Source organism: Porites lutea, chromosome 6, assembly GCF_958299795.1.
Source record: "Porites lutea chromosome 6, jaPorLute2.1, whole genome shotgun sequence".
Lineage (NCBI taxonomy): Eukaryota > Metazoa > Cnidaria > Anthozoa > Scleractinia > Poritidae > Porites > Porites lutea.
Window position 1 is genome coordinate 1,455,457 of NC_133206.1, and position 27,044 is coordinate 1,482,500.

Consider the following 27,044-nt stretch of genomic DNA (forward strand, 5'->3'; position numbering starts at 1 on the left):
CGGATTTAACATCCTTTTGTAACTTCAAATCATCATCTTAAGTATAATAAATAATTAGATGTTACATAATGCTTCAAAAGAAAATGTTTCGATTGTAGCCTGTGTTGCAAGCTTTTCGGCGCGAGTTCGTCGAAAAAGTTGGAAAGTGGTTAGAAAAAACAGACAAACAAGCAAACGAACACACGTAGATATACACAAGCGCAGGGAGTAGTAGGGTACTAAGATGCATCAGCTGCGATTTAGTCACTACAGAGGCAGTGTAGCCGAATGGTCCGGCAGAGCAATGGTCTCTAACTCTGCAGCTTTATTTGTGTATCGAAGCCCCGACATGACATAAATTCCTCGCCAGCTGATTTTGCCTCATGCCTTTCGGCATTCTTAACCCGCCCTTAAAAAAACCCCGTTATCAAACATTGAATACGGCCACTAATTTCAGGCCATAAAAATGTGGCTGTATTAATCGTATGGGTATTTCGCCGAGACAACAGATTGGCCCTATAAAGGTTTTCTTTTTGTATTTGTATTTTGAATTTTATGAATTTTCAAAAAAAATTACTCGTGTCCGCTATCCTTTTTTATTGGAAATAATTTTCAACCTTGGTTTTTATCCTCTTGCCTCACGGAGCTAATTAAACGGACTTAAATGCTAAAGGAAACTGTATTTTTTCACTTGATCTTTCACGCGTTAAATATAATTTTTTCCGATAGTTGCACAGGTGAATGATGATATATTCACAACTTCACTCGCATCGCAGTATATTGGCGTAATCTACATCTCCCTTCCCCCAAGTTTGTCCGCAATAAAAGCGTGCTGAGTGTAATCGCGAGCAGACGTGTGATCCTTATAAACATATTGTTGTACAGTTTGCAATTAGCTTAGTTTAATGCCGAACAAACAAATACGTAAAAAACATTTCAATCACACATCCTGTAAGGTTCTACGGTTCGTTGGCAAGTTATTGCATCCGCAAAATCTTTCCTGTTTTCAGTCAAATATTTTGCAGGAAGTTTCGATTCCTTTCATTGTGAGTTTTATAAATGTCCAAGAAAATACAGAAAAAAAAGCCACGAAGTTAAAGAGTAATACCTTCTTCAAGGGTTTCATTTTAGTTCAGGACCCATTAAAAGTGAGGATATGTGTAAGAACAGTTTATTCTTGAAAACTTTAAATTATTCTTACTCACGAGCCGTATGGTTTTGCAGGGGGCCAAGAAAACTAAGAGTCCCGTTTCAAATAGTCTCCGATGCCATTTTCTTGTTCGTTTATTTAGTACTAGTTACGGTTAGCGAAGTAGTAACATATCAAGTTGCCTTCACGCTGCGTTTAAGACTTCCGCTGGTGCAAGGCACCTGTATATGCGCAGGAGGGAGGTATTAACGGTAGATGATCGTTGGACTTAAAAACCGTTTTTGATCGATAAGTCGGCATTAATTCATTTAATATTCGGGTCATTATGTATGGAGTTAGGTAGAATTGGACAAGTTCAACCTCGCACTATACTAAACAGTTGAGAGCAGGGAGCTATGCCTTCATTTATTCGTTCCGGTTCCGCTTTGCCTCAGGTAGGAATGTCCTACAGGTGCAAGCTCCAAATGTTTGTGGTTTCCTGTCTCGCCCGACGTAAACATGTATATACTGAGTGAAAAACATCCGTTTTGTAATAACTATCAAAGACTTCAGCATGGCCTCACCGGACACCAAAACTGTACGAATAGATGTGGACGACCCACCTGTCTACACGGGCGACGAGGAAAGTGATCGCTTGTTTGTAGAGGACCATAGGACCAATGCGAAGCGGAAAATCGACTATGTTCTTGTCTATGAGACATGTCAGGAGGAAGAGGATAAAATCCCAGCTTTCAAGACAAGGGCCAGAAACCACGAAAACATGAGGAAAAGATTTGAAACGAGCCTGAAAGAAGCTGGTCTGGAACTGGATTCCCCTGATCCACAAGAAACCAGCCGTGATTTGGTAAGCCGTTCCTAAAAAAATTACATGGTAGCATTTACCTCACAGAAAGCTCAGTAAACTCGACATTCTGCGAGACATTATAATTAGTGATTGGCTAAAGGTATAATAACTTTTTATTTCTCAAACTGGTTCTAACAGCTAGCCTGTAAACATTGAGCAGGTTTCAGTGCTGTCTTCAACTCCTCTGTAACAGTGTTTGATCCGTTGCCTCGCACTTCTCCAAGTTAAACTTATTAAGTCTTCATATCAATTGAAACAGTTAGAAAAAAAGAAGAATGAATTTGTTTAAATTCTATTGTGTAATGGAATTTACAGCATTCTTTCGACTTTATTTCAATTTCTATCCATCAACTTACCCCCCTTTTCATACTCTTCATGATGACATTATTTTTGCTCTCTCGGCACCTGTATTCCCTCCACTTTGTTGAAGAAAACTCGACCTACCAATTTACAAAACACCTGTCTAGGATTTGGCCGCTGAGGGACTTTTACAGCACTTTTTTTCAATACGAATTTTGTAGGACTTGATGCGAGAATTGAGAAGACAATTTACCATCACGCAAGACCGTGCCAAGGGCATTCAACCTCACAAACAGGTTTCTAGGGTAAGTCGATCAATTGAATTTGTGATCAGCGTCCAATTTAGTACAACTGCGACGTGTAAGTTAAGGTTTCAGCAGTACGTTGTCTTATCACCAAGTGACATTTCACACTGCCTACGTTGTCATTTGTATGACATTCGGTGACTTTGCAAGTATCTTACCTCGACGTTGGAAATACTCTTGTTTACGCCTTGACTCACTCTTGCGCTCGTTGATTGCAATATAAAGAAGTCTTAAATATTTCCACTGTTCACCAGCCTAGAAGGCTACAACGTCACACTTTACCCGTGCTATACTTGTCTAAAAAGCGCTTGAGTACTGTCAATTACCAAGCCTCTTCTTCGAGCAGTATTTGCTTCCGGTTAGATGGCAGATACATTTCAAGGTTATCAACATTTTACGTTCAAGGAGGCATTTTGGCCAATTTCCTTTCTTTTTCTTTTTATCCGTTCTTTTTTTTTTCCTCATGGCTGTAGAAGGTATCTGTTATGCTTCATTTTTATCTTAGTCAAAATTTCAATTTCTTTTGTTTCAAAAGTATTTCTTACATTATCAAATTTAATACACAAAAATCAGCAGATGTCAGTGGCACCGTTGTTATGGTGGTTGACTATATGGTCTTTGTCTACAAATTTTTTACTTCAAATTCTATTGTTATATAGCTGGAAATTTTTTCCCAAAAGCGCGCGTTCTCAATGGTTACTTCGAGGTCACATGAAATTTAACAATGAACTGTTTCCCGCCAAAATCTCAGTGGGCGAAACTGCAAAATCTATGATTTTAGAGAGTAACAGTGCAATTTACCCGCCAACAGAGAATTTAAGCAAGAACATTTTTGAGGGCCGCACGTCAAACGGAACTGGGGTCTTTTCCCTGTTAACCCTCGGATGTACAAGGGTGGGGGGGGGGGGGGGGGGGCACCCCTCCTAAGGTTTTTCCTGATTTTTTTTCCAAGGCGATAATACGTCAGCACCTGACGTTTTCTGTAACTGTTCGTTTATCTATGGTTACAAGATACGACATCATAACCAGCAGGTGGTCAAGCCATTTTTGAGTGAAAATGCATGTTTTCTCAACTTCTTTCAGGAATAAAAGTAAAGCTTGTGGATAAAATGGTGCAAAGTAATTTATTTATATATTGATTTAAACGTTAAGCGCAAAAAATTGTTACTTCTCACTGTTTTTACCTGATTTCTATTTCTTGAAAAAATCAAAGATGGCGTCCACGAAGACAACCATGTTTGGTGACGTCACAGACCTCCAGCAGCGCCACCACCCATGAAATATCCGTCATCTTGTAGAGAAGATCAAAGATCAAAGATCCACTGAAGGCAAAATCGTTTCAAAATACTGCAACATATTAAAAAAGTCAAGGCGGGTGGTGGGGGTCCATCAAGGCTCCCCCCTCTTGTACCACGTTGGGGATATGAGTTTGCGTGCACGTCCGAACCAAATTTGTGTTGTTAGTTTTCTTAACTCTTATAAAGACGATTTGCTCGAAAATTTGGACAAAATTAAACCAATGTCAAAGGATGCAAAAAGTAGACGTCCGGTTGACGTGCGTCGCTCAAAATCGTCTTTGCTTAAGTTCCGTAATGTTGACCGAAGATCGCCGTTACAGCGAGGTTCGAGGTGTTTCGATACAGTTTTTTGGAGACCTTCCCAATATTTTTCAATCGCCTTAAAAGTAATTTGCTGTATGCTTGAGTTCAAATAAAACTTAATATCATATTTCATCAAGTTTTCGTTGCTAAAAAAATTTTGGTGTTTTTTCTTTCTTGCGATCCTGAAAAGTAAGCTGTTTTCTTAACACCTGTCCAAGTACATGTTTATTCCAAACTTTGACACCTTAATGAATTTCCGGCAAGAAACAAATCACTTAAATGCTGATCCCTCGGGAAACAGTTGATTTTGTTTTTCCTCTAATCTCAATGTATCCCTCGGCTCCGCCTCTGGACACACCGAATAATTAGCTGTTTCCCCAGGATCAGTCATTAGGTGTAAAGTTGAATTTTAAAGAACTCCAAATCTTCAGAAAACTTCTCGTTTTCCATAACTTATTCTACCCGAAAAAATATCAAGAGTTAATTAAACGCAATGTGCTCCGCCTCATCGACATCTTACTCTGAGGTGGCATTTTTCTTTTATATCCAAAAGTTAAATTGATATCATCAGATTATTATTGGGAATGAGCTTCTTTATTATGAGGGCACTTTGGTTATGTGCTTGCTTTTACTTTCAGCGCCCTCTAATCAAACGACATTTTGTTCTTATTCATGCTCCATGGTCCGTGTTGGCCAAACACGCTGAAGAAATGCATCTAAAAGTTCCCTTTAAAGAGAATGACGTTGAAATCAAGAAGTCTTGGCTTGAGACGAAGCTTAAGGATAAGAGAAACCCGTTAGTGATCCAAGATCCTACCTTTGAAGCTCGAGAAGATTTCTTCACGGCAAACTTCAGGCAAGATCGCTTTGAGAAGTTCGTCAAGAATGACCACATAGAGGAATTCTTTGATAATATCGACCGTGTGTACATCGTGCAGAGAATCTGCAAAAGCGCTTACTTTGGTGCATCAGATGGTAAAATAAAGCCATTAGATGACCAAACGGGCTCGGCGGAAAGGGGGCCAGCAGATGATCAAACGGAACCAGCGGAGGAAAACCCGTCAGAAGATAAGACGGAGGAAGTGGATGTTGGGTTGGAAAATTTGATTCTCAGTGGCGCTTACGTAGCAGCATACCCACTTCATGATGGCCTTGATGTTCTTGAACGCGACAAAACCCCCAAGAATGACCGTCAGTGTCTCAAACGTGACTGTGCCAGGCCTGGAAGATTGTGTAAATACCAGCCGTATGACGCAATCAACAAATACTTTGGAAGTGAGATTGCTATGTATTTCGCTTGGGTTGGGTTCTACACGGGAATGCTAGCTCCGCTGGCCATCATCGGTTTAATCGTGTTCCTGTATGGAATCGGTTCTGCTGGTGATCACATCCCCGTTAAAGATGTCTGTGATGAAAATAACAAGGGAAAATGGTACATGTGTCCATTGTGCGACAAGAAGTGTAGCTACTGGGATCTCGCATCTACTACATGCGTGTATGCTTATGTTACCCACTTCTTTGACAACGACTGGACAGTTGGCCCGGCCGTGATTGCATCGATCTGGGGAACCCTGTTTCTTGAGTTGTGGAAACGTCGTCAGCGAATACTAGCTTATGAGTGGAACATAGATAGCTTAGAAGAAGAGGAAGAGCTCTTGCGCCCAGAATTTCCAGCCTCCCGTTATATCACGAAGAATAAGCTCACAGGAAAGAAGAAGATAAGAATTCCTAAGTTCGAGAAGTACAGCCGTTTAAGCGCTGTCGTCGTGTTGGTGCTAACCATGATCGCTTTGGTCATCGCAGCGGTCGTAGGTGTCATTATATACCGAGCTGCTGTTTTTGCATCTCTTAGTGGTCATTCCGACAGAATGATACACACCAGGGCCAGAATCATTACTTCAGCGACAGCAGCTTTCCTTAATCTTGTTGCTATCAACTTGATGAAGTTCGTCTACAACAAACTTGCCTTGTGGTTAACAAACTTTGAAAATCCCCCAACTCATAGCGCCTATGAATACAGCTTCACCTGGAAAATGTACTTGTTTCAATTTGCAAACACGTACGCCTCTGTCTTTTACATCGCATTTTTCAAGTCTGAGCGTGTAATTGGAACTCCGGGAAAATACGAGCGAATCGCTGAGAAATTTCGATTGGATGGGTGTAGTGAGCAAGGGTGCTTTCTTGAGCTTTGCGTTCAGCTTCTTATTCTCATGGTTGGACAACAAATCATTGGAATTATCATGGAGGTTGCCATCCCGTAAGTACCAAAGACGGTTACTACTTTTAATAAGATAGGGGATAGCTTAGTAGAATTCAAACTGCAAATCCGGATATACGTCTCTTGCTATAATATATTAGGGTTTTCGCCCCAATCTTTTGCTATAAGCATGGGCCGGGATATTGTACCGTCCCGACTCATGCGGACTGCGTACGATACTTGTAACTATCTCTCTTTGTGTCTTTTTGCTCAACACGTTGGTGGCTGGGAGACGGACTTTAAAGCTTTCAGAGGTTATATTGGATAGGGCTGTGCCCTGGTATTACAACGTACCTTTATTCATCTATTTAATATATATTTGTTCATTTACTTACTTAATCCCTTCCCTCTCATCCACTTCCAATAAGATCTCATATTTATGTTCTTGCTTGTTGCATATGCATCTAGGTACCTCAAGTACCGTTACAAGACTTATATGAGGAAAAAGAACAAAAAGGAAGAAAACGAGGATTATCAAATTGATTTCGACCTGAGCCCATTTGAAGATCATTTCATGTTTTGGGAGTATCTACAAGTTGGTGGGTAACGATAAATTGTCAAACTGTTACTGAGGCGAATTTTGAATGGGTTACAATGTAGAAATGGTTTTTTAATGAAATTATCCATGCTACTTCTAGTAAGAAAAAAACGTTTTTTCAACATAGTCTTGTAAACTCGTATATTTATGCCAAGTATCTTTATTCTGGAGAGCAAGGCCTCTGCAGTGATCGATGATGATCTTGGGGCGTTCATCCTGGAACTACAACGTGAAGACCACTCTGGGAAGAAGGTTCCTAAATATCGTCGACAGACACTTCCCGAAAAATAACCCATTACACAATATCATTAACCTGTTAACCGCCACACACTAGAGCTAAGATACTCCTGCATGCCAAATATGAAAACAATCATCTCGTCACACAATAAAAAAAACTGCTATCAGATTGCAATCAGTCCCGAAATTTAACACAAATACTCAACAAAGAGTGTAACTGCAGAAAAAAAGATCAATTCCCCCTAGAAGGAAAATGCCTCGTATCAAACGTAGTCTACCAAGCAGCAGTCACAACTGAAACACCAACAGATTCATATGTAGGACTCGCGAAAAATTCAAAGAACGTTACAGAAACCACACATGCATCTTCCTTCCGACATCAAAATAAGAGACACGAAACTGAATTATCAAAGCACATGTGGACACTCAAAGACAACAAAAAGCCTTTCAACCCAAAAAATCATCAAGCAATGCAAACCTTACAACAACATTACTAAGAAATGTAATTTATGTCTTTTTGAAAAATTCATAATCATTTTTAAAAAGGATCACTGCAGTGTAAACAGGCGAAATGCGTTAGCAAGTTCATGCCCCCACAGAAACAGATACCTAGTCAATAACTTTACGATAAAGAAACACAGTCTTCCAAATTATAAACAGCAATCACATGATTTATATTATAAAATAACGCTGTTTTTATATCTCATAACAACCGTTTTTTCACTTTTTTGCCAGTTATTGTAATTTAACGGTCATGCAGTCGTTGAAATTATTACCTGATGAGTGTGGTCATCTTTTAGCCATACGAAACAGAGCTGTAGTAATAAAACGATGCACTAGTCTTGAACCAGTTTGTCAATGCTCCTCTAAGAGTTGAGCGCTCTCTAAAATACGTTCAAATCAAGTTCAAGAATTTATATATAAAAATGTATATATATAAAAAAACGATGCACTACCTCTGAAGTCTTGAACCACCCCTTATGAGTTTCTGTATTAACCGACACAATTAATGCACAGTGGAACCTTGTTAATGCAACCACCGTTGGGCCAAAAACTCCTGGTCTTGATAACGAGGTCATGGCATTAACGGGTCTTCAAAATAATAACATGACTCAGTGATTATTATGTTTGGGTCGAAATAATATGGTCGCAAGGACGAGATTGTCGTGTACACGGGGTAATCGTAAGGTGGGGTTCCACTGTTCTACTGTATCTTGATTTTACATAACATTTGCATTGCACACCACAAGCGTATCGTAAACTGATACAGCTTAAAGTGCTCCAAAAAGAAATATATCAAATATTTTTGTAATCAGTCAATTTATAATATATTACCCTTCCATATACTTTATGCAGGTCGTTTATTAGTGTGTTCATATTGTTTTGTTCCTTGGTGATAGTTTTACAGTACGGATTCGCGACCATGTTCGTGGCTGCTTTTCCACTCGGTCCTCTGTTCGCCCTCCTTAGCTCAGCCATTCGCATTCGAGCAGACGCCTTCAATTTTGTGTCCCAGTTCAGGAGGCCTGATATTGTTCACGCCAAGGATACTGGTATCCCATTCTCAAGCTGATTACAAAAGTTTCCATCTTAGTGAATGCATTTGTGCTGGCGTTTACCTCGGAGTTCATACCTAAACTTCTGTACAGAGTGAAGTACTCATCGGAATCTTCCAGTGGAGGAACGCTGACTGGTTACATCAATAACAGCCTGTCCTCCATTCACACGACTGACATATTTCGAAAAGAACCCGGAACGGAACCAGAAGACCCTTTTGCTCAATTGCCATACAATGACTCAGTCTGCAGGTATTTCAAAAATATTTTTGAAAATTTGTTTTAAGTTCTTTTATTTTACTTATTTCAGTTCTAAGGTAATAATAGCACGCGTCTCATTTGTATATCGTTTGTACAGAGGTTTGAAAAGTCGATCTGCAACTATAATCTTGGGGTCTTTCATTTTAACTCATGATGTCGACTGGCAATATTACAGAAACTAGTTCTGTAAATAGCCTAGTAACCAAATGCAGAGAAAGGCAATAAAGAACTGAGAAGACTTCTTGACATCAGGGGACATTTGAAATTGCATGCACCAAGATTGAGGGGCTAGCTGTTTATGTGATACCGATATGAATTTTATTCCCGAGTGAGTTTCGTTCCAGAGTGAGGTTCGTAATGCATTCACACATTTACATGATTGGATTAAACTTCTCAGCATACAATGCAAGGCGTTCTCGCTCGAATGGTGTAAGCGCCAAGATGAGATATGAACTCCACTCACCCCAGAGTACACGATTTGCGATTGTCAATTCCAAACGAAGTTCTTTTTCAGTTCACATGATACCAGAATGAAATTTCTTACCAGAACGAGAATTTCATTCGGAATGAAAACGGGAATGATCTCATTCAAGCTTCATTCAGGAATGACTCGTAAGGGAACAACATTATATTTCAGCTAAATTTCGTCTAGGTATCATGTGAACAGCTGCAAAGAAATATATGGACATGGATGAACTCGTTCCAGAATGAAAGTCATTCCGGTATTATGTAAGCAGACCTTAAATTTAAGTCCCACCAGTAAAGAATCCAGCCTTTACTACCTATAAAGAATCTTTTTTCCAGTTGTGCCTAGCAAGTCGACATTATCGTCTGATAGAGTCCAGCATTAGACAGTCATGATAGCGTGACCTCTTGTAATTGTTTTCGCCAATGATTAAACAAAGGCCAACACACTTTATTTCCCTCAAGGGAGAGGACTGCTGCGCAAACTGGTTTTTGTTGTGATTTTTTTCAGGTATTGTGGCTATCATGAAGACTTCTGGCCTTATAACTTTTCCAAGCAATACTGGGAATTGATTGCTGTGCGCCTCGCTTTCGTATTTGTGTTTCAGTTCACTGTGTTCTTGGTCAGTAATTCCATAACCTACTTGGTCCCCGACGTTCCGGAGAGTTTCGCGTTAAAGAAAAAGCGAGAGAAGGAGCTGATTAAAATTGAGTTTGGGAATAAGGTGTTAAAAGCAAGAAGCACCAAAACAGCTTCAGTGTTTTCCAACGAAGTTGTTCAGCCCTTAACAAAAGAACCTGTCGGGAATCAACCAGTGGGGCCACACTTGGCCAGTGAGGATGCTGTTGAGCGGGTTAGTAATCCATTACTTCTCCTTTGTTGTCAAAGATATTACAACACTCAGTTGAATCTTTTTAGGTGAATGATTAACCAGGCAATGAACATAAAAAGGGACCTCTAATCGTTAATAAACAGGGGGGGGGGGGGGGGGGGGCGTAGCTAGGATTTTTCAAAGGGGGTGGGGGGGGGGGATCCACACTGTCACACCCACAGTACTTACCAGATTGGCATGTCGATATCTACGACGTGTTTAACTAGAACTGACTTTTTTTTGGATGAGCAATGAACGTGGAGGGAGGGACAAGTCTACAAAATAGCTGCATGGATGAATAAAGACAAGAAGGATCGAATTTGTTGTCTGTTTAAACCAATGGATGTCTAACTGCTCTGACATTCATAATTTTAGATACGAGCTAGAGCATGGTCCACTGCAGATGGTCGGCCCTGCAAATCTAGCACTGGAGAAGATTTATTGAATGCTAGTCATTACAATTATCTCACAAAGGGGGAGTCACAGGCACCCCAGGACCATGCCCCCTAGCTACGCCCCTGACAAACCTCACGTGATATCAATTCGTCATACGTCGATCACTTGTTTTTCTTTAAAGATTCTCTTTCCTGTTAAGGCGAAATGAAGGCTCTGGGTGGTTGAAAATAAGGGTTTGCTTACGAAGGAAAAAGAGAAGAAACATTTTGCCTCTGTTCAGCCTGAGCATTCTCGTGTGTTTATGATATAAATTGCTGTTTAATGTATTTCTTTGCAGCCACTTGAAGGCACGGGTGAACAATGGCAACAGTTACCTGAGTGAGCGAAAAGGACCTGTGTCGGCAGCTTTTCTGATCTAGTCATCTTCATGTAAACCATACTGTGCACCTTACCTGGATGAACATGATGTTTTTATTGCCATCAACATTGTTTAGATTTCTCGTGTGAAATTCGTGTTCTGGTAGTCAGAACAATGATTTATCATTTGAGTCATCTTCACCCACCTACCTAATTTACACTTTGATTCAGATGACCCATTTATATTCAAAGGAGGCTGGCATACGGTATACACTCCGTATAGATTTAGCCTTTTGTTTCATGTAGCCTGCTTTTTATGTAAAAGAATTTGAACCAGATTTTCAGAGTGTGTGACGGTTTGTGAGCATGTATTTGAAAGTTTCTATTCAAAAGAATGATGGCATATGGCCAGCATACCTATATAATTAACCTTTTCTTTTTTTTCTTGTTATCAGAGTTTGTGTGTTCGAACTAGAGTTGATCAGGTTTCGTGTGTTCACACTAGTGACGTCGCGCTATCCGCAAGATAAACTGTTCGCCAGTGGATAAAGCGATTTTCGTATGACCTTGAAATGAAAACGCGCGAACCGAAACAGAAGCAACAAACGAACGGAAATAGAGCCATTTGATTGGTTTATCGAACGGACACAAACGCGCGTGGCTTTTGGTTGGTTAAGCGAACGCTAGGGTGAAAAAACCTCATGCCCGAGAACTTTCTAGAAATCAACCGATACTTAGCTTTGACGTCATACTGCAACACGATTGGCCAATCGAACAATGCCCTCTCCATATCAGGGTTTACTTTGGAGGGAAAACGAAGAGTTCATGTTTTGATCTTTTCGTCCACTGGCTGATAAAACAAATAACGAACGCTTACCGACACCATTTTTCAAGATCATACGAAAATCGCTCTATAAGTATTGTTGAAACCCAACGACGTTGTTCACTTAGCATTGATATTTCCATTGGATAGTACGAGCCAGCATTTGAAGAACAGGGACCGCGGCTAGTTCATTTTCTTTTCAAGAAAACTCTGATCTGAGGATAGGACGCGGCTTAAGAAAGCACTATAGTCAGACCACCAGATCTCTTTCTTCCTGGGATAATTTTAGAAAATAAGTGCTTTTCCAGTCTAGGCTATATGCTTTATTGAAATTGTTAATGATTAATGGGGTTTAGATGAAAGCGTTGGGCAAACTGAAAACGGCTTAGAACGCGATTTTGTTTTGTTTCGTGTAATCGTGTGACCATGAGTGCTAAGCATTAAACACTGCATACATATCGCATTGCATGCAGTTATTTTATTTTACCGTATCCACTTTGTTTTCAAATTAATCCTCCCAACCCGTAATCCTTTAGAAAAAAGCAAGTAACTAGACCAGAATTATTGTGTGGAAAAGGGGTAAGGGATGCTAAGCGCAAAAATATAGGCATCAACTGTTCATGTGATAGCTGGCATCTAATTGGGAGAACGGAACATTAGTGTGACAGGGGTAACATGCAGGAAGTGACCTCTAAACCCAGAGAGGGTACTCCCATATATTACCTATAGGGGTATGTGCCGCCCAACGGGGTCGTGATTTTGAAGCTCCTGATTTAGAACGGGGTATCCATTTCAGAGGCGTTTTCTAGAACGGGGTATAAAAAATTGCGGATCAGGGCTTTATCTTCTGCCTAAAATTGTTGCTGATTATGAAAAAGCATTTATTTGATGTATGAGTCGAACAAATAAAGAAATATCTTTTTAAAAAACAGGGCTATTTCAATTTACAAACTTTCTAGAACGGAGTATAAAAAATTGGCCCATTTCTAGAACGGGGTATCAAATTTAGGGGAAATTGTGTTTAGAACGGGGTGCCAATTTGGAGTCCCGGGCGGCACATACACACCCAAAAAATGTCCAAGTGCCCCCCCCCCCCCCCCCACCCCGCCCCCGGGCCTCTAAAAGGAAGTGAGCTGGTTCGATTACTAGTAAAGGCGGGTCTATAGTTATCACATTAACTTTAATTTATCCTGTTGTATAAATTAGCTTTATTTTGTAAATGCTCTTTAACGTCCGCTAAAAGAACAGGCTCGAGAGCTCAATTATACACGTATTTTGAGGTGTAAGTACCGGTAAACTAGCCGTCAAATTGAGGCTTCAATATACCCGCCAAACAACCTTGCTTGCTCCTCCCTGAACGGGTGTCTAAACAGTTACTTGGGGAATTCAGGTGTTCTAGTTATCCTCCACTTGGCCCAAAATTCTTGTAAAAACTCTGTACCTTCCCTAATCTGCTACTAGTACGTACTGCTGGGAACCCATGGCCATCTAAACGATGAGCCACCCTTGCAGTTACCTGTAGTATCACATTACATCCGACTGATGGTGACGATAAGATATGAATGAGCACTATTTTAATGCTCTCGTGTAAACACATGACCATCAGAACACAGTTTCATAAGGAAATGGGTCTGTGTATAGGCACTATTCTCTCAATCAGGCACTTGCACTTGGGACACTAAGTGTTCTAAAAGTATAAACGCGGTTAACAATGTTTTCTTTCTTTCTTGTTTTTATTAGTAATATGTCCTATTTGTAACTGTGCTTGCTCCTCCGAATTTAAACGAACCGAAACCAATTGTTAACTGAATTGGAAGCATTAGGCACCCTACTGATAAAAAATCTTAAAACGGTTAATTGGATAAGGTGGATATTATCGTTCAAAGTCGGTTTTCTCACTTCAATTAAGCCCTCCAATGGAAGTATCTCGCCATAACGTCGTCGCACAATCGGGGCAAAAGCTCAAAGATGAAACTTGAAATCGACTCGCTTTGTACGACATTTCGTGCCATGAAGACCGTCGTTCTTCCCTCATCGCATCCTCATTTCAAAGAGCAGTCTTTCAACTCCGCAGGTAGTCTGTTCCACAACCTCGCAGCGCCAAATATAAATGAGCGCTGTCCGTATGACTGTTTTATTCTGGTTAACTTCATTTCTTGTTTCTTAAAATTCATTTCCCTCCGATCGGTCAACTCAGTTGGTATAGTGCTGGACTGCTCGGGGGAGGTCTCGGGTTCGAGCCCCAGACCGGACCAACACTCAGGGTCTTAAAATAACTGTGGAGAACATGCTGCCTTTGCAATGACATCTGAAAATGGTGAGATGTTCTAGTCTTCTCGGATAAGGACAATAAATCGTAGGCTCCGTCTCCTACATCTTCAGTGTTATATAGTCAGCAGGGGCAGTTAAAGAACCCACTTGTCGTAAAGAGTAGGGTACGGAGTTCCCGGTGTAGTGGTCTGGCCTTGTTTCACGGGTTGGTGCTTTACTTAGGGTTAACTTCATTGCACCTTTCCCCCCTTGGACATATTTGGCCAAGAAAAATGATCATGAGTTGTTTCCCTGGAATGAATTGCACTTATCAATCTCAAAAATATTAATGTAGCTTAAAATGTAGCTGGGTAGCAGACCATTTTTAACCATTTTCAGCAGACCATTTTTAGCCATGACTGACTGTCCATGTTTCCATCTATGTGGAAAACGAAGACGGGCTCTTAAATTTTGACTTGAGAAGGAAGAGGGACTGATTTCCGACCGATTTCGTTGGAAAATATATGAATATCATTATTAGCCCCTACGGTTGTAAATTGAACAACCTATTTTTAAACGAGTATATAGACTGTAAAATTAAAGTTTTCTGGCAGCTTTAAGTTAATAAACTAAAGGTTACTTTAGTATAAAGGTGTTTATATGCACCCTCTTTCGCCATTTCATTCATGAAATAATGTCGAAACCATCGAAACCATCGAACCATCCCGTAAACGGCTCCTCTCTCTGGAATTTAAATTAGTTAGTTGTCTAGTGAGACGCCTCTTGTATAAATTAGGCCATAGTCAAAACAATAAAATAATAACAGAGAAAGGGTGGCTTAATTTGCAGGTGCGACTAAATATCCCGTGACTCGAGCTCCAACCCTAAATATAAAACAGATTCACTTGTACCTGCGCCGTCTACGCGCCTCTGAGTTTTAGTCGCCGCGTCCATTAACATTGTGCTTGCTAAATGGCGGGTGACACGATGATATTGTTCTAGGACAAATTTATGGGTCTCTTTATTCCGAATTCATACTGTATACATACTCAGCCAAACAATGATTTTTAAGTGCAGTTTTATCGCGAACATTGAGAACACATCTAATAAGCCAACGAACAAATGAACAAATTTAGTGAAGAGAAGAAATACTCAAATGAGAACTGTCTTCGCTCTTCTCATTATGGACGCAAAGAATGTAAACTGTATGCAAATAAACAGGAGAGAAGAATAGCATTTATTTTTCCGTCATCTTAAAGGCAAAGCCGTGTACTGGAAAAACGAATCGTTATTCCACCCCCGTAAAATTAACATTTTTTCTCGCCTCTCTCTTTTAGTTCCCTAGCCAACATTTACGTAGTTATTGGCCTCTACGGCTAATGAGTAAATTCGAGAACGTCCAGACTTCCTTCAGAATAGAAAATACCAGCCTTTGTATACTAAAGGTTAAATTTGAATATTTATAAGGCAAGAAGTATCCACAAATATTTTGCGAAGGGTGAAGCACAAATACTTGAGACATGTATCTTTCACTTCTTTTGTTTTGATTTGATTTATTCTCCCAGCATAACAGTGCAATAGTTCTTTGGCACTGTCAACTTCTGTACTGACCTTGGTTAAATACTGCGCAGATATTGGCGAATTTGCAACTCAAATCAGGTTAGTTCTATTTTCATGCAAATATTTATCGTTATCTGTCACACCCTCGCTGTAGTTACAGGCTAAATCGCCGCTTTACTCAGCCTCCAGCAATAGAGCCAAAAAGCGAGACGTTCTGACATGGCGAAGCCAGTTTCGTATATAAAGACTCCGGAGGATGAAGATGTCACTCTTGAAATGGTCGAGCCCTCGATTAAGCCTAAAAGTGACGGCGACGGGGCCGTTGGATTGTACTTTGAACGCAGTGGATCGAAGAAGAAAATTGATTATGTCCTTGTGTACGAGCGCTGCCAAGAAAAAGAGGATGAAGATGAAGAATCCAGGGCCAAGTCAGAAAAGCTTGAAGAAATGAGGAAAGCGTTTGAAACTAGCCTTGACAAAGCTGGTTTACTGGTCGAACGTGTGGAGCGTACTTGCTCTAAGGTAAGCACAACCTGAAGAATGTATGGCGTGTGATCGATTTAGGCTCGTCTGGAAATTCCTTTGGTATAACTTACTTGTGTGCCTTTACGGGATTTTGTAGTTGTGCAAGAAAGGAGCAAAATTAACAATAAATCAGGCTTCAGGGGTTTCGATTGATATTTTTATTTTTTTTTTTATTTTTGATAATTCCATTGGTTAATTCAAGCGTGACTCGTTGGATCCAAAAAAATCGTGATCGTTACATTGACCGCTGGTAGATCAAGCGAACAATACAATTTTTGTTTGATTAACTTTTCCAGAGAGTTCACGGTTCCTTTAAATCCTGAATTCTTGAAGCTTCACGATTATCATGATAAAGTGAGTCACAATATTGATTACTTAATCGAGCGAGAAGTTTCACAAGCTAAAGAAAAATTTCTTACCTCAGTTGGCAGAATTGCTTTTATAAAACTTGAATTCTTTTTATGTTCTGTTGCCGGTTGTTGTTTTTTGACCGATGTACGTGTACTAATCGTTAAAACAACGTTGTGAAAACTCTCATTTAAGAGCTGTTTTATCTGAACCGTTAATCCAATATAATGAAAAATTTTTGCCAAAAATATATATTGATATATATACCTTTGCATGCGACAGAATTATTGCCAAAATATGATTTCCTAATGTTCCTTTTTAAATTTTTTTGTCAAGACTCGTATTTTTCTGAGGTAACACAGCACTATCGAGTTGAGACCCTTAACCCATTTTTGAAGACACATACAAGCAAACGAAAGCAAAATTAACATAAGAGAGATTTAAGGTTTCAATATGGCTTGATCAAAAGATTAACCACTCTGTATTTAGTCTTGACAATGCATGATATTAACCTCATCAAAACGTCCATACACACCCACTTCAATCTACAATGTATCGTTATTAGTTTGTAAAATGCAAATTGTGTATAACAACTTTTATATATTTACAGCAAGTACACAATATATAGATTTTACTAAACAGTACAGTGCTGATGGAAAATTAATTGACAAACAGTACTAGTGTCTTATGAAAGGAAAACATTTTCTTGAAAAAAGGAAACAGCAAGGACAGGGGATGAATAAAACACTTAGTAAACACTACACACATGCAATACTTGCTTACGCTATTTGGTTTTGTGACTTCTAACTGCGAGCTTCATTCTCACTCTTTTATTCAAATTTTTTACTACGCTTCGGGATAATTGATTTAAACCGACAACTGTCTATAAGCTTCTATACACCATTTTTTTCACCATTATATATTTCTCAAGAACATATGTATAGACAACGTATTCTCCTTGGTTTAGATCATAATTGTCTGTAATTAAACGGGAGAGAGGAATTGCATTTATTTTTCCGTCATCTTAAAGGCAAAGCCGTGTACTGGAAAAACGAATTGTTGTTCCACCCCCGTAAAATTAGCATTTTTTCTCGCATCTCTCTTTTAGTTCCCTAGCCAACATTTACGTAGTTATTGGCCTCTGCGGCTAATGAGTAAATTCGAGAACGTCCAGACTTCCTTCAGATTAGAAAATACCAGCCTTTGTTTACTAAAGGTTAAATTTGAATATTTATAAGGCAAGAAGTATTCAGAACTATTTTGCGAAGGGTAAAGCACAAATGATTGAGACTTGTATCTTTTACTCCTTTTGTTTTGATTTGCTGCATTCTCGCTCTTTTATTCAAATTTTTTACTACGCTTCGGGCTAATTGATTTAACCCGACAACTGTTTATACACCATTATTTTTCACCATTATATATTTCTCAAGAACATATGTAGAGATATCGTATAGATTTTGTTTAGATTATATTATTTGTGTATTTAAACGGAAAAAGCCAAAGACCATCACGACTCCACACTTATAACTTATGCTGGAAGAATTACTTTTAGTCCACTCAGCCTTTTGCCCGGAATTTTCATTAGCGTCGTATCTTCAGTCTGCACGATGGATAAGTATTCATTGCAGACAAATAAGCTAATATTTTAATTTTCGTGTGGATGACAAAAATTTGTTTTGTTGTCAATACTTTGTAACAACTAGTTAAACGTTTTTGTTGACGCAAATTCGTCTTTATGTCTGTCCATATTCCTTTGATCCGATATCATGTGCGTTTAACAAAAATAGTATTGGGTGAATTTTTGCCAGGTTAATTTTTTTCCAAAACAACAAATTAGGCGAGTTACTACTCATAGTATGGTTTTGGATACCTACTTCACTGTACCAGGGACTGTACCCAAGTAATCGGTACAGTGAAAATAGCATTGCCAGTTATCAGTTGAGCATCATTCTTCAGAAGCCATGCTTTGTTCCATTACGTAGTTACATGTATTACACATGAATAGCGCCGTGCAACCAGATTAACCTGTTACCTTTTTGTTTTTTTTTTCTGTACCGATACGATTGTTCAATTCTTCTTCACAGAGCCAAAAAGTCAGAATAAATGTACATTCTCAAGGCTATTCGGCTCCTAGGAAATTGATTAGTCGCGGTTCACTTGGTTCTAGTCAACTCCAACATGAAAATCACGTAGTTTTCAACAATGTCTTGGGCAAACTGCGCTATCTTGTATTTTTAGACACATGCCTTTCAAATCTAACAAGCAGCTCCTAAGAATGAAAAAAATAAACAAACCAGTGGGCGACAAATCGTTAGGTTTAAGTGTGGATTTAAAGAATCCTGCCTGGCGTTAAGTCTGAGGTGTAGATTTCGCTCGTTGGAAATATAACTTTTTAATTCTCAATTTTAAGCTCAATCATGAAGCCCCTATATATATATATATATATATATATATATATATATATATAAAACATTTTGTCTATCCTTTGAAAACCATTGAGCCAGAAACAAGCTAACAATTATGCAAATACTTACGCCCATTTTAGTGTTTGGCCCAGATTTTTCCATCGAATTAATAACTCCCGCAGAACGTGGGCAGGGCTTCGCGATGAATATAGGTTCTAACAGATACTCTAGATTAAGCCAAGATGAAGATGGTATTGAGTTGGAGCTAAAAATCGAGCCAAGGGGCATTTACTTTAGCGACGGTATGGAACCAAAGAGGCGTATCGACTATGTTTTAGTGTTCGAAACAAACACAGAAAGTGACTCTGATGACTCTGAACAAAAAAGACTAGAAACTCAGCGAGAAGTCTTTGAGGACAACTTGAGAAAGGAGGGTTTATCAATAGAATACGATGAATTAATTTCGTCCAAGGTATGTGTCTCCGCTTCAGGATAAAGTATGTGATCGTTAGAGAATAATTTTATGCAATGATTTTGCACAGAGTTCAGTGTACGTCAAGCTCTTACTCCCTAAGCTTTGTTATTGTTTGCGAATTTGTTGCATTGTTCGGTCCTTCCTATATTCAAAACTAACCGGACACATCTGCTGGCTTGGATTAAAATTTTTGGGCATCGGCTCGAGCCATTTAAATCTCACGTTTGACCTCTGCCAGGCGCTATGCTGTTATTTGCAAGCGAATTTCAACTGGTACGTTGTTTCTTATTCCTCCCATTATGTTAACAAGCACCAACAAACCCTTTGCCAAGCGATTAAGATTTCAACATTTTTTTATGGGAAAGATTTGCAAAATGATTTTGGCTCAGCCTCGTAAACATACATATTAGTGACGCTCTAGTGCATTAAACTTGCAAGTCCAAAGTTCGAACCCTGTAGTTATTCGATGATCCGCCAATGAACTCTTCTATTATAATCCTTGGGAGTTGTCTGTTACCATTTCATGCCACGGCGTTTATCGTCATCGCATCTACGTTTCCCGTGTTTCCAGAAGAGCTCATGTCAATTCTCACTCCCTTTCACCATTGGCTCATGTGAAAAAGACCCCCCCTCCCCCCTTCCTAAACAGAGCTGTCTGACATTTTATTCAGGATTTATTGAATGATGATGTACTTTATCATCATCATCATCATCATCATCATCATCATCATCATCATTATTGTCATCATCAGCATCATTTAATAAAACAGTTGGATGGCTTACTAGTCAAAAAAAAGAAATAAAGAACAGAATGAAAATATAAAGCATTTTGTTGATGTTACAATCTTAGTTCTTATAGTGACAGCAAGTTATTAAATAATTTTTGCGGCATTCTCAATACAAATCCTGTGATACTAATGGAGAGTATTTGTCCAGAAGTCTGTTTTTTTTTTCAGTTTTGACATGACCATTTTATTTGATTTTTCATTGATATTTTAAATTAGATGATAGTCAGTCTAAGAGTTTACGGTAAATGATTAAGTCGGAAGATAAAAGCGCAATGGATAGCCATCACTGACCCATTCAAATTCTCAATCCACTCATCCGACTAGGGAATATAAATACTAACAGAAACGACTGAGAGTTTTTTCTCTTAATTTTATGTTAATTTTTGTCTTTATTTTTTGTTTTTCAATCTTTTCCTTTTTCCAGGATCCCAAAGTTAAACGCCATTTTGTACTTCTTCATGCCCCGTGGGAAGTGCTGGCCAAGAGAGCGGAAGCGATGCGTTTGAAACTTCCTTTTCAAGAAAACGATATTGTATTCAAATCTTGGGCAGAGGAGAGGATTGGAAATGAGAGGATGCAGTCATTAAGAAGACGAAACCCTCTTGTCGTTCATGACCCCACCTTCGAAGGGAAAGGAAGCTTCTTTATGGCTAACTTTAAGGAAGCAAAGCTAACCAAGTTTTTGAACTATCAAAACAGAGACGAGTTGTTTGACGATGTTGATCGAATCTACATCGTGCAACAGATTTGTTACAACGCTCGGTTCGCTGAGGGGTCTCATGGCGTTGGACTAAGGAAGATGATCTATGAAGGTGCCTACGTTGCGGGATATCCACTTCATTCTGGTCCTGTTGATCTGGAACGCGAGGAACAGCCGACTAATGATCGTCAGCGGCTGAAGCGTGACTGGGCCAGGTTTGGAAGATGGTTCAAATTTCAGCCATACGGTGAAATCAAGGATTACTTTGGAAGTGAGATAGCCTTGTATTTTGCTTGGCTTGGGTTCTACACGGCCATGCTTGTACCCCTTGCCATCATTGGCTTTGTTGTATTCCTTTACGGAATCGGATCGTCTGCCAGCCATATTCCAGTTAAAGATGTTTGTGACAGCAACAACACAGGAAAGTGGATCATGTGTCCATTATGTGATAAACAGTGTAGTTACTGGGATTTAGCTTCAAGTACGTGCCTTTACGCAAGGATAACACATTTCTTTGACAACGACTGGACTGTTGGACTTGCCTTGATTGCCTCAGTTTGGGCTACACTGTTCCTTGAGTTTTGGAAGCGTCGCCAAGCCTCATTAGCTCAGGAGTGGCACACTGATGACTTCGAAGAGGAAGAAGAGCCTTTGCGTCCCGAATACTCAGCTACAGTAACAACGCTTAAGAAGAATGAAATCACTGGCAAGATGGAACCATACGTTCCAAAAGCTCAACTTTACAGTCGTCTTGCTGGAGTGGTTAGCATCATCATCTTTATGATCTTCCTTGTCATCGCAGCTGTCGTTGGTGTCGTTGTTTACCGTGCTGCAGTGTTTGCCTCTCTGAGTGGAAACAATGATCGAAGTATTCAGACTCGTGCAAAGATCATCACTTCGGCTACAGCAGCTCTTCTCAATCTCGTTGCAATCAACCTCCTGAAGTTCGTGTACAGCAAACTGGCTGTGTGGCTGACTGACTGGGAGAATCCGCCAACTCGAACCGACTATCAAGACAGCTTCACCTGGAAGATGTACCTGTTCCAGTTTGTCAACACGTACGCATCCATTTTCTACATCGCCTTTTTTAAATCTGGAATGGTAGTTGGGACCCCAAGCAGATACAAGCGCGTTGCTGGAAGCTATCGTCTGGATAGCTGTAGTGAGCAAGGATGCTTTCTTGAGCTTTGTGTTCAGCTCCTTATCATTATGGTTGGACAGCAGGTCATAGGAAATATCACTGAAGTAGCCATCCCGTAAGTGGCTATCAAATTTTTATGTAATTTTTTTTAAAGATTATTAATTTAAAGTTCTTAGGAAAGAGCCATTATAGGACAGGCGTTATATTATCTAGTGTATCTTTCTAAGTGAACAATGACCATAAAAACAAAAATCCAGTATTTCCTATTTGAAAACTGAATTCTAATTGAAGTGTCTTGCAGTTACATGTAAAGTACAGAGTAACAAAAAAATACCTCTCGCTCAAGATGCATTCTTTTTTGTTGTTTTTTCATGTTAAGACTTAAACGATGGTAATATTTAAATTTTTGTTTTCTGTAGATCTATCATGTTTTGGTTTAACAGTCGAAAAGAGGTAAAGGAAGGCCTTCCACAATACCAACGCGATTTTGACTTGAGTCCACCAGGTGACCACTGCATGTTTTGGGAATATCTTGAAGTTGGTAAGTTAGCTCAACGATAATGCTCAGCTTTAATAATTACTCAGTAACATTAATCGGCAATGAACAAAAAGTTTTGAATCTGTTGCAATGCAATGGCTGCACTTAACAGTCCTTAAAAGACTATAACAAAAAGGTATGATAGAAGGGAAAGATAGAGCCCTGGGGCCTGTTTCTCCCAGAAACTGTTCGGACCCGGAAAGTTGTTTCGCATTTGCCGTGTTTGAATTCAAAATCATAGTTTCCATAATTTTGAAAATTATACATTTAAAACTATCAGTTAACGAAGCAAAATTGACTTATTCGTGCGCTGGGAACTCCGCTAATATTCAATAGGTTTTGACTTAAAATTCGCCTTCGGGCCCGAAAAGTTTCTGTGCCTTTCGTGGCACAGTCCCCTGGTGGTTTTCAGTTCCTCGACGCAAAACAAATAGTAAGTTGATATATAACGCAATACCAGTACAAAAGGAATGCAGCAAAGATAAAACATGGGATAAGTCGGTTATTTATTCTGCGTCAGTGTCATGTTCAGTATCATGACTGATATTTATATGTCTCCTAGTTTTAAAATACGTTCATTAAAAATTTGCTTCATGATTGTCATTTCACATTTTGTTATACAGTTCTGCAATATGGATTTGTCACGATGTTCGTGGCCGCTTTTCCCCTGGGCCCTCTGTTCGCCCTTTTAAACTCCGTAGTTGAAGTTCGTGTGGATGCTATCAACTTTGTGTGTCAGTTCAGGAGACCAGACAGTACTCGCGCTCAAGACATTGGAGCTTGGTATCGCATCCTTGAAGGAGTAACAAAATTGTCAGTTCTAGTGAATGCCTTTGTCCTAGCCTTTACCTCCGAGTACATCCCTAAGCTTATATACAAGATGAAGTACGCGCCAGACCACGATGAGCCTGGTGGTGGAACGCTCCAAGGTTACATAGACAACAGCTTGGCGCTTATTACTACGGCCTATATCGAACAACAGGAGCCAGGGACAAAACCAGATGATCCCTTGGAAAATTTAAGATCGCTAGGGTCACCCTACGATAACAAGACCATTACAACCTGCAGGTAAATATGCTACTAAACCAAGAGAGGATTAAGTTCTCTTGACTAAACTGAAGAGTTTCAATAAAACAGATAATATTTTCATAAAACAGAATAAATAAATGAATATTGAAGAAGTAAATTGATATCATGAAAGTGATGCGTGTATTTAGTGATTTCAGGGTTATACACTTAGTGTCGTCCTCTCGGGGAGCGAATAATGCTAACGGGGAGGGGAGAGAGGCCAGGGGTGGGAGCGAGGGAAAAGGGCGAACAAAATAAGGTGGCTATCTTCAGATTATACATACTTTTTGGCTACTCGGGGAAAATGTTTTCTTGTTATCCCGTTCATTATTGTGTTAGACTTCCTCGTTGTTTCAACTTACCAGAAACTGATTGAAATTCCATCACTTTTGTTGCATTTCAGGTACTCTGGTTACTTTGAAAGCTTTCCTCCGTACAAGCAGAACAAACAGTACTGGCAAGTGATCGCAGGTCGCCTCGCTTTCGTGTTCGTGTTTCAGTTTACAGTTTACGTCATCACCAGTTTCATTGCGTGGCTTGTCCCAGATGTTCCTAAAAACCTGGAGTTGAAGGAAAAGCGTGAAAAGCATCTTACCAAACTAACATTCAAGAAGAAAGGTTACAGCAATAATGACAACGATCATTACAATCAAACAGATAATGACATGCTGTAGTGACCCTGATATGACTTAACTAACGATGCCTAACTTTTCTCCTCATTCTTACTGATGGTCAATAGCGAAACGCACGGACGTGAGACAGACAGAATGTTTACCTTTTACCAGATAGCTTTACTTGTCGACACGAAATTAAAGCTGTCGGGTATATCGTAAGAACAGTAACGACCAGGGACTGGAACAAGTTGTTCACACTTATCGAACATCATAACGAAGCATTTCTCCGAAGGGGGTTTGGTGCACTAAATCCCAGTCCTCACTCTTGAATATTAACTTCCGTCTCAGAGGATACCAGTGCTCTCTTCTACTTAATCACCTCCGCTACGATCCCAATATCTGTTCACACTGCACCAAAATGTGCACAGAACATATCCGATATATATGACGATCCACTTTTATGATCGGGAGGGGCAGGCTCACTCCGTAGCAGAAAAGGCGCCCAATTTACCCTTCCTTTGTGTGAACAGAAACCCTATCCGTGGGTATGGTGTTCGTGTTGGCGTAATAGAGAGGAGAAGTCGTTACGTCACGTTGTCATGGTAGCAAAATTTTTGGATGACAACAAACCGGTAAAACATCACTTAAAAAGTGAATTCGCACCGCTTCAAACTTCATCGATCTTATTCAATTTAATTTAGTTTGGCAAATGTAGGCGAAATTTCCTCGGGTTGAATCCGAAATGACCGTATCAACGTTTAGAAGAGGAAAAAGACAACTTTTGTGTTGTGTCACCTACACCATAAAGCAAGCGTGTGAAATTAGGAAGTTTCATGTTGCAGGGGTGCAACGACGGCAAAGAAATGTACAAAAAAGCGTGATGCACGTGCAAATTTGTTGTTTTGTCAATTAAAACCTATTTTTTTTTTGCCGTTCTCCTTCCTTCACCTTCGTCGTTGGTTTTGTTGTTATCCAAAAATAGTGCTACCATGGTGACGTGACGTCATACTTCTCTGTATAGTGTGAACTTAGCCGAATTTGCAATGTTTGTCTCACTTTTGTCATTTTTGTTATTTCAATAAAAGTCAGACAAAACATGACATTTTAATGTTAAAAATCAGAAAAACAAGTGAGGAATTCACTCATGTTAATTTCAATTTGTTTCGTTAGCGATAACAAACTCTACGTATACATCAAAGCAAATGAATTGTTAAATGAGTAATTTATGCATATAACGCAAGGACATTTATACTTCAATAATGTATTTTTGGTGCTCAGTTGCTCAAAACCAAATTTAAACGTTCATTATGAACTTAAGTTACTCTTTATACTGGAACAATAGAATTTCAGAATTACAAGCTGTATTAGTGCTATATTAGTGCTATATTAGAAGCTGTATTAGTGCTATTTCAATTGACCAGTGTTAACAGATATATTAACATTTATACTAGTCTCCAAGGCTAGGAGAATTATCGAAAAAGGAAGTCATATTGAGTTAATTATTGATGAATAATACAAGACAGCCTTGGAAAAGAGTATGACTTTCTTAACGTGTCGATATTGATCTAGTGCAATGGAAATTTCCGAATTCCAATATCCCTAAATTCAAGTGAGAGTAAGCGAATAACCTTTCTTGTGTATATGTAATTAAATTTAATTTGTACGAGAAGATAAAACTTTTTCATATTAAAGAAAAAAATAACGTTAACAACAGCAACAAAAACAAACTATAGGGGGGGAGAAAGGAAGAAAGAAGCAAAAGATGTTTGGGATAACCCAAAATTTGCTTATTTGAATTGGTTTTTTGTTTGTTCGTTTTGAAATCTAACGAGGACAGTATTGAAACATTGAAGTACTCATTTTAGACCAAAAGGCACCGAATCGATCGCACCATTTAAAGTTAATTTTTTTCCTAGTTTTGTATCGAGTGAAAAAATTTCTTGTTATCACAGAATCTTTTTTACTGAAGCTGCTTATGATAAACATTGTACTCTCATGCGGATCAACACAACATTGCTGTGAAATATGTCTTCTTGTATTATTGCAATACTGTAACATATCTTGTCCTTGCAAAGCAATAAAATTTTCTTAAGTAAATACTGTTTTCAATGAATGCTTAAGGTGGTTTATATAACCAGACTATATTACTACAATAGTACCGAAGAAATGTTTCGTAATCTTTTGAATTTGTTTCCATGAATTAAGTAATTGGATGGAACCCCTCCCCGGAGTTTTTGATATGTTGCAGTATTTTGAAACGATTTTACCTTTAGTGGAAAGCCTTTGATCTTCTTAACAAGCTGAGGTATATTTTAGGGATGGTGGCGCTGCAGGAGGCCTGTGACTTCACCATCTTGGCTTTTACCAAGAAGTAGAAATCAGGTTAAAAACGCGAGAAATGTTAATTTTTTCTGCTTTACATAATGTTAATCTTTTTTCTGCTTGACATGAAAAATAACACATAAGTAAGCACTTTGCATGATTTTAGCCACAAGATTTACTTTTATTGTTGAAAGAAGTAGAAGAAAAATGTATTTTCACCCAAAATTGGCTTGACCACCTGCTACTTATGACGTGATAGCTCGTAACCATAGCAACTAAACTTGTCTCAAAATATGCGCGAGGGATGAATGACAGCTACTGGAAACTTGAGGTACTGATGTTTTATTCTCCAGGGAAAAACTTAGAAAA

The 27,044-nt window shown here is 39.1% G+C and overlaps 1 protein-coding gene and 1 pseudogene across 2 annotated transcripts; both read left to right on the forward strand.

Moving 5' to 3' along the window:
* The first annotated feature begins 1,682 nt into the window (after window positions 1-1,682).
* Window positions 1,683-12,346, forward strand: LOC140940806 (anoctamin-1-like; annotated as a pseudogene).
* Window positions 12,347-15,667: 3,321 nt separating this feature from the next.
* LOC140940394 (anoctamin-4-like) lies at window positions 15,668-26,450 on the forward strand. 2 transcript variants are annotated; one of them, XM_073389363.1, is made up of 6 exons: window positions 15,668-15,850; window positions 15,934-16,273; window positions 20,717-22,248; window positions 22,553-22,674; window positions 23,295-23,739; window positions 24,143-26,450. In XM_073389363.1, exons 2-6 carry the CDS (start codon window positions 15,971-15,973, stop codon window positions 24,411-24,413), a joined length of 2,673 nt encoding a protein of 890 aa, XP_073245464.1. In that variant the 5' UTR covers window positions 15,668-15,850; window positions 15,934-15,970; the 3' UTR covers window positions 24,414-26,450. The 2 variants fall into 2 exon arrangements, with proteins under 2 accessions (XP_073245464.1, XP_073245465.1); XM_073389364.1 differs by lacking the exons at window positions 15,668-15,850; window positions 15,934-16,273 and adding an exon at window positions 19,217-19,501.
* Window positions 26,451-27,044: the final 594 nt, after the last annotated feature.

What these genes read in the sequence shown, in the direction of transcription:
- LOC140940394 (XM_073389363.1), top strand. Translation starts at nt 15,971, where the DNA reads ATGGCGAAGCCAGTTTCGTATATAAAGACTCCGGAGGATGAAGATGTC. An exon ending in ATCACTGAAGTAGCCATCCC is followed by an intron (nt 22,249 to 22,552) that starts GTAAGTGGCTAT and finishes TGTTTTCTGTAG; the next exon opens with ATCTATCATGTTTTGGTTTA. An exon ending in TTGGGAATATCTTGAAGTTG is followed by an intron (nt 22,675 to 23,294) that starts GTAAGTTAGCTC and finishes TTTGTTATACAG; the next exon opens with TTCTGCAATATGGATTTGTC.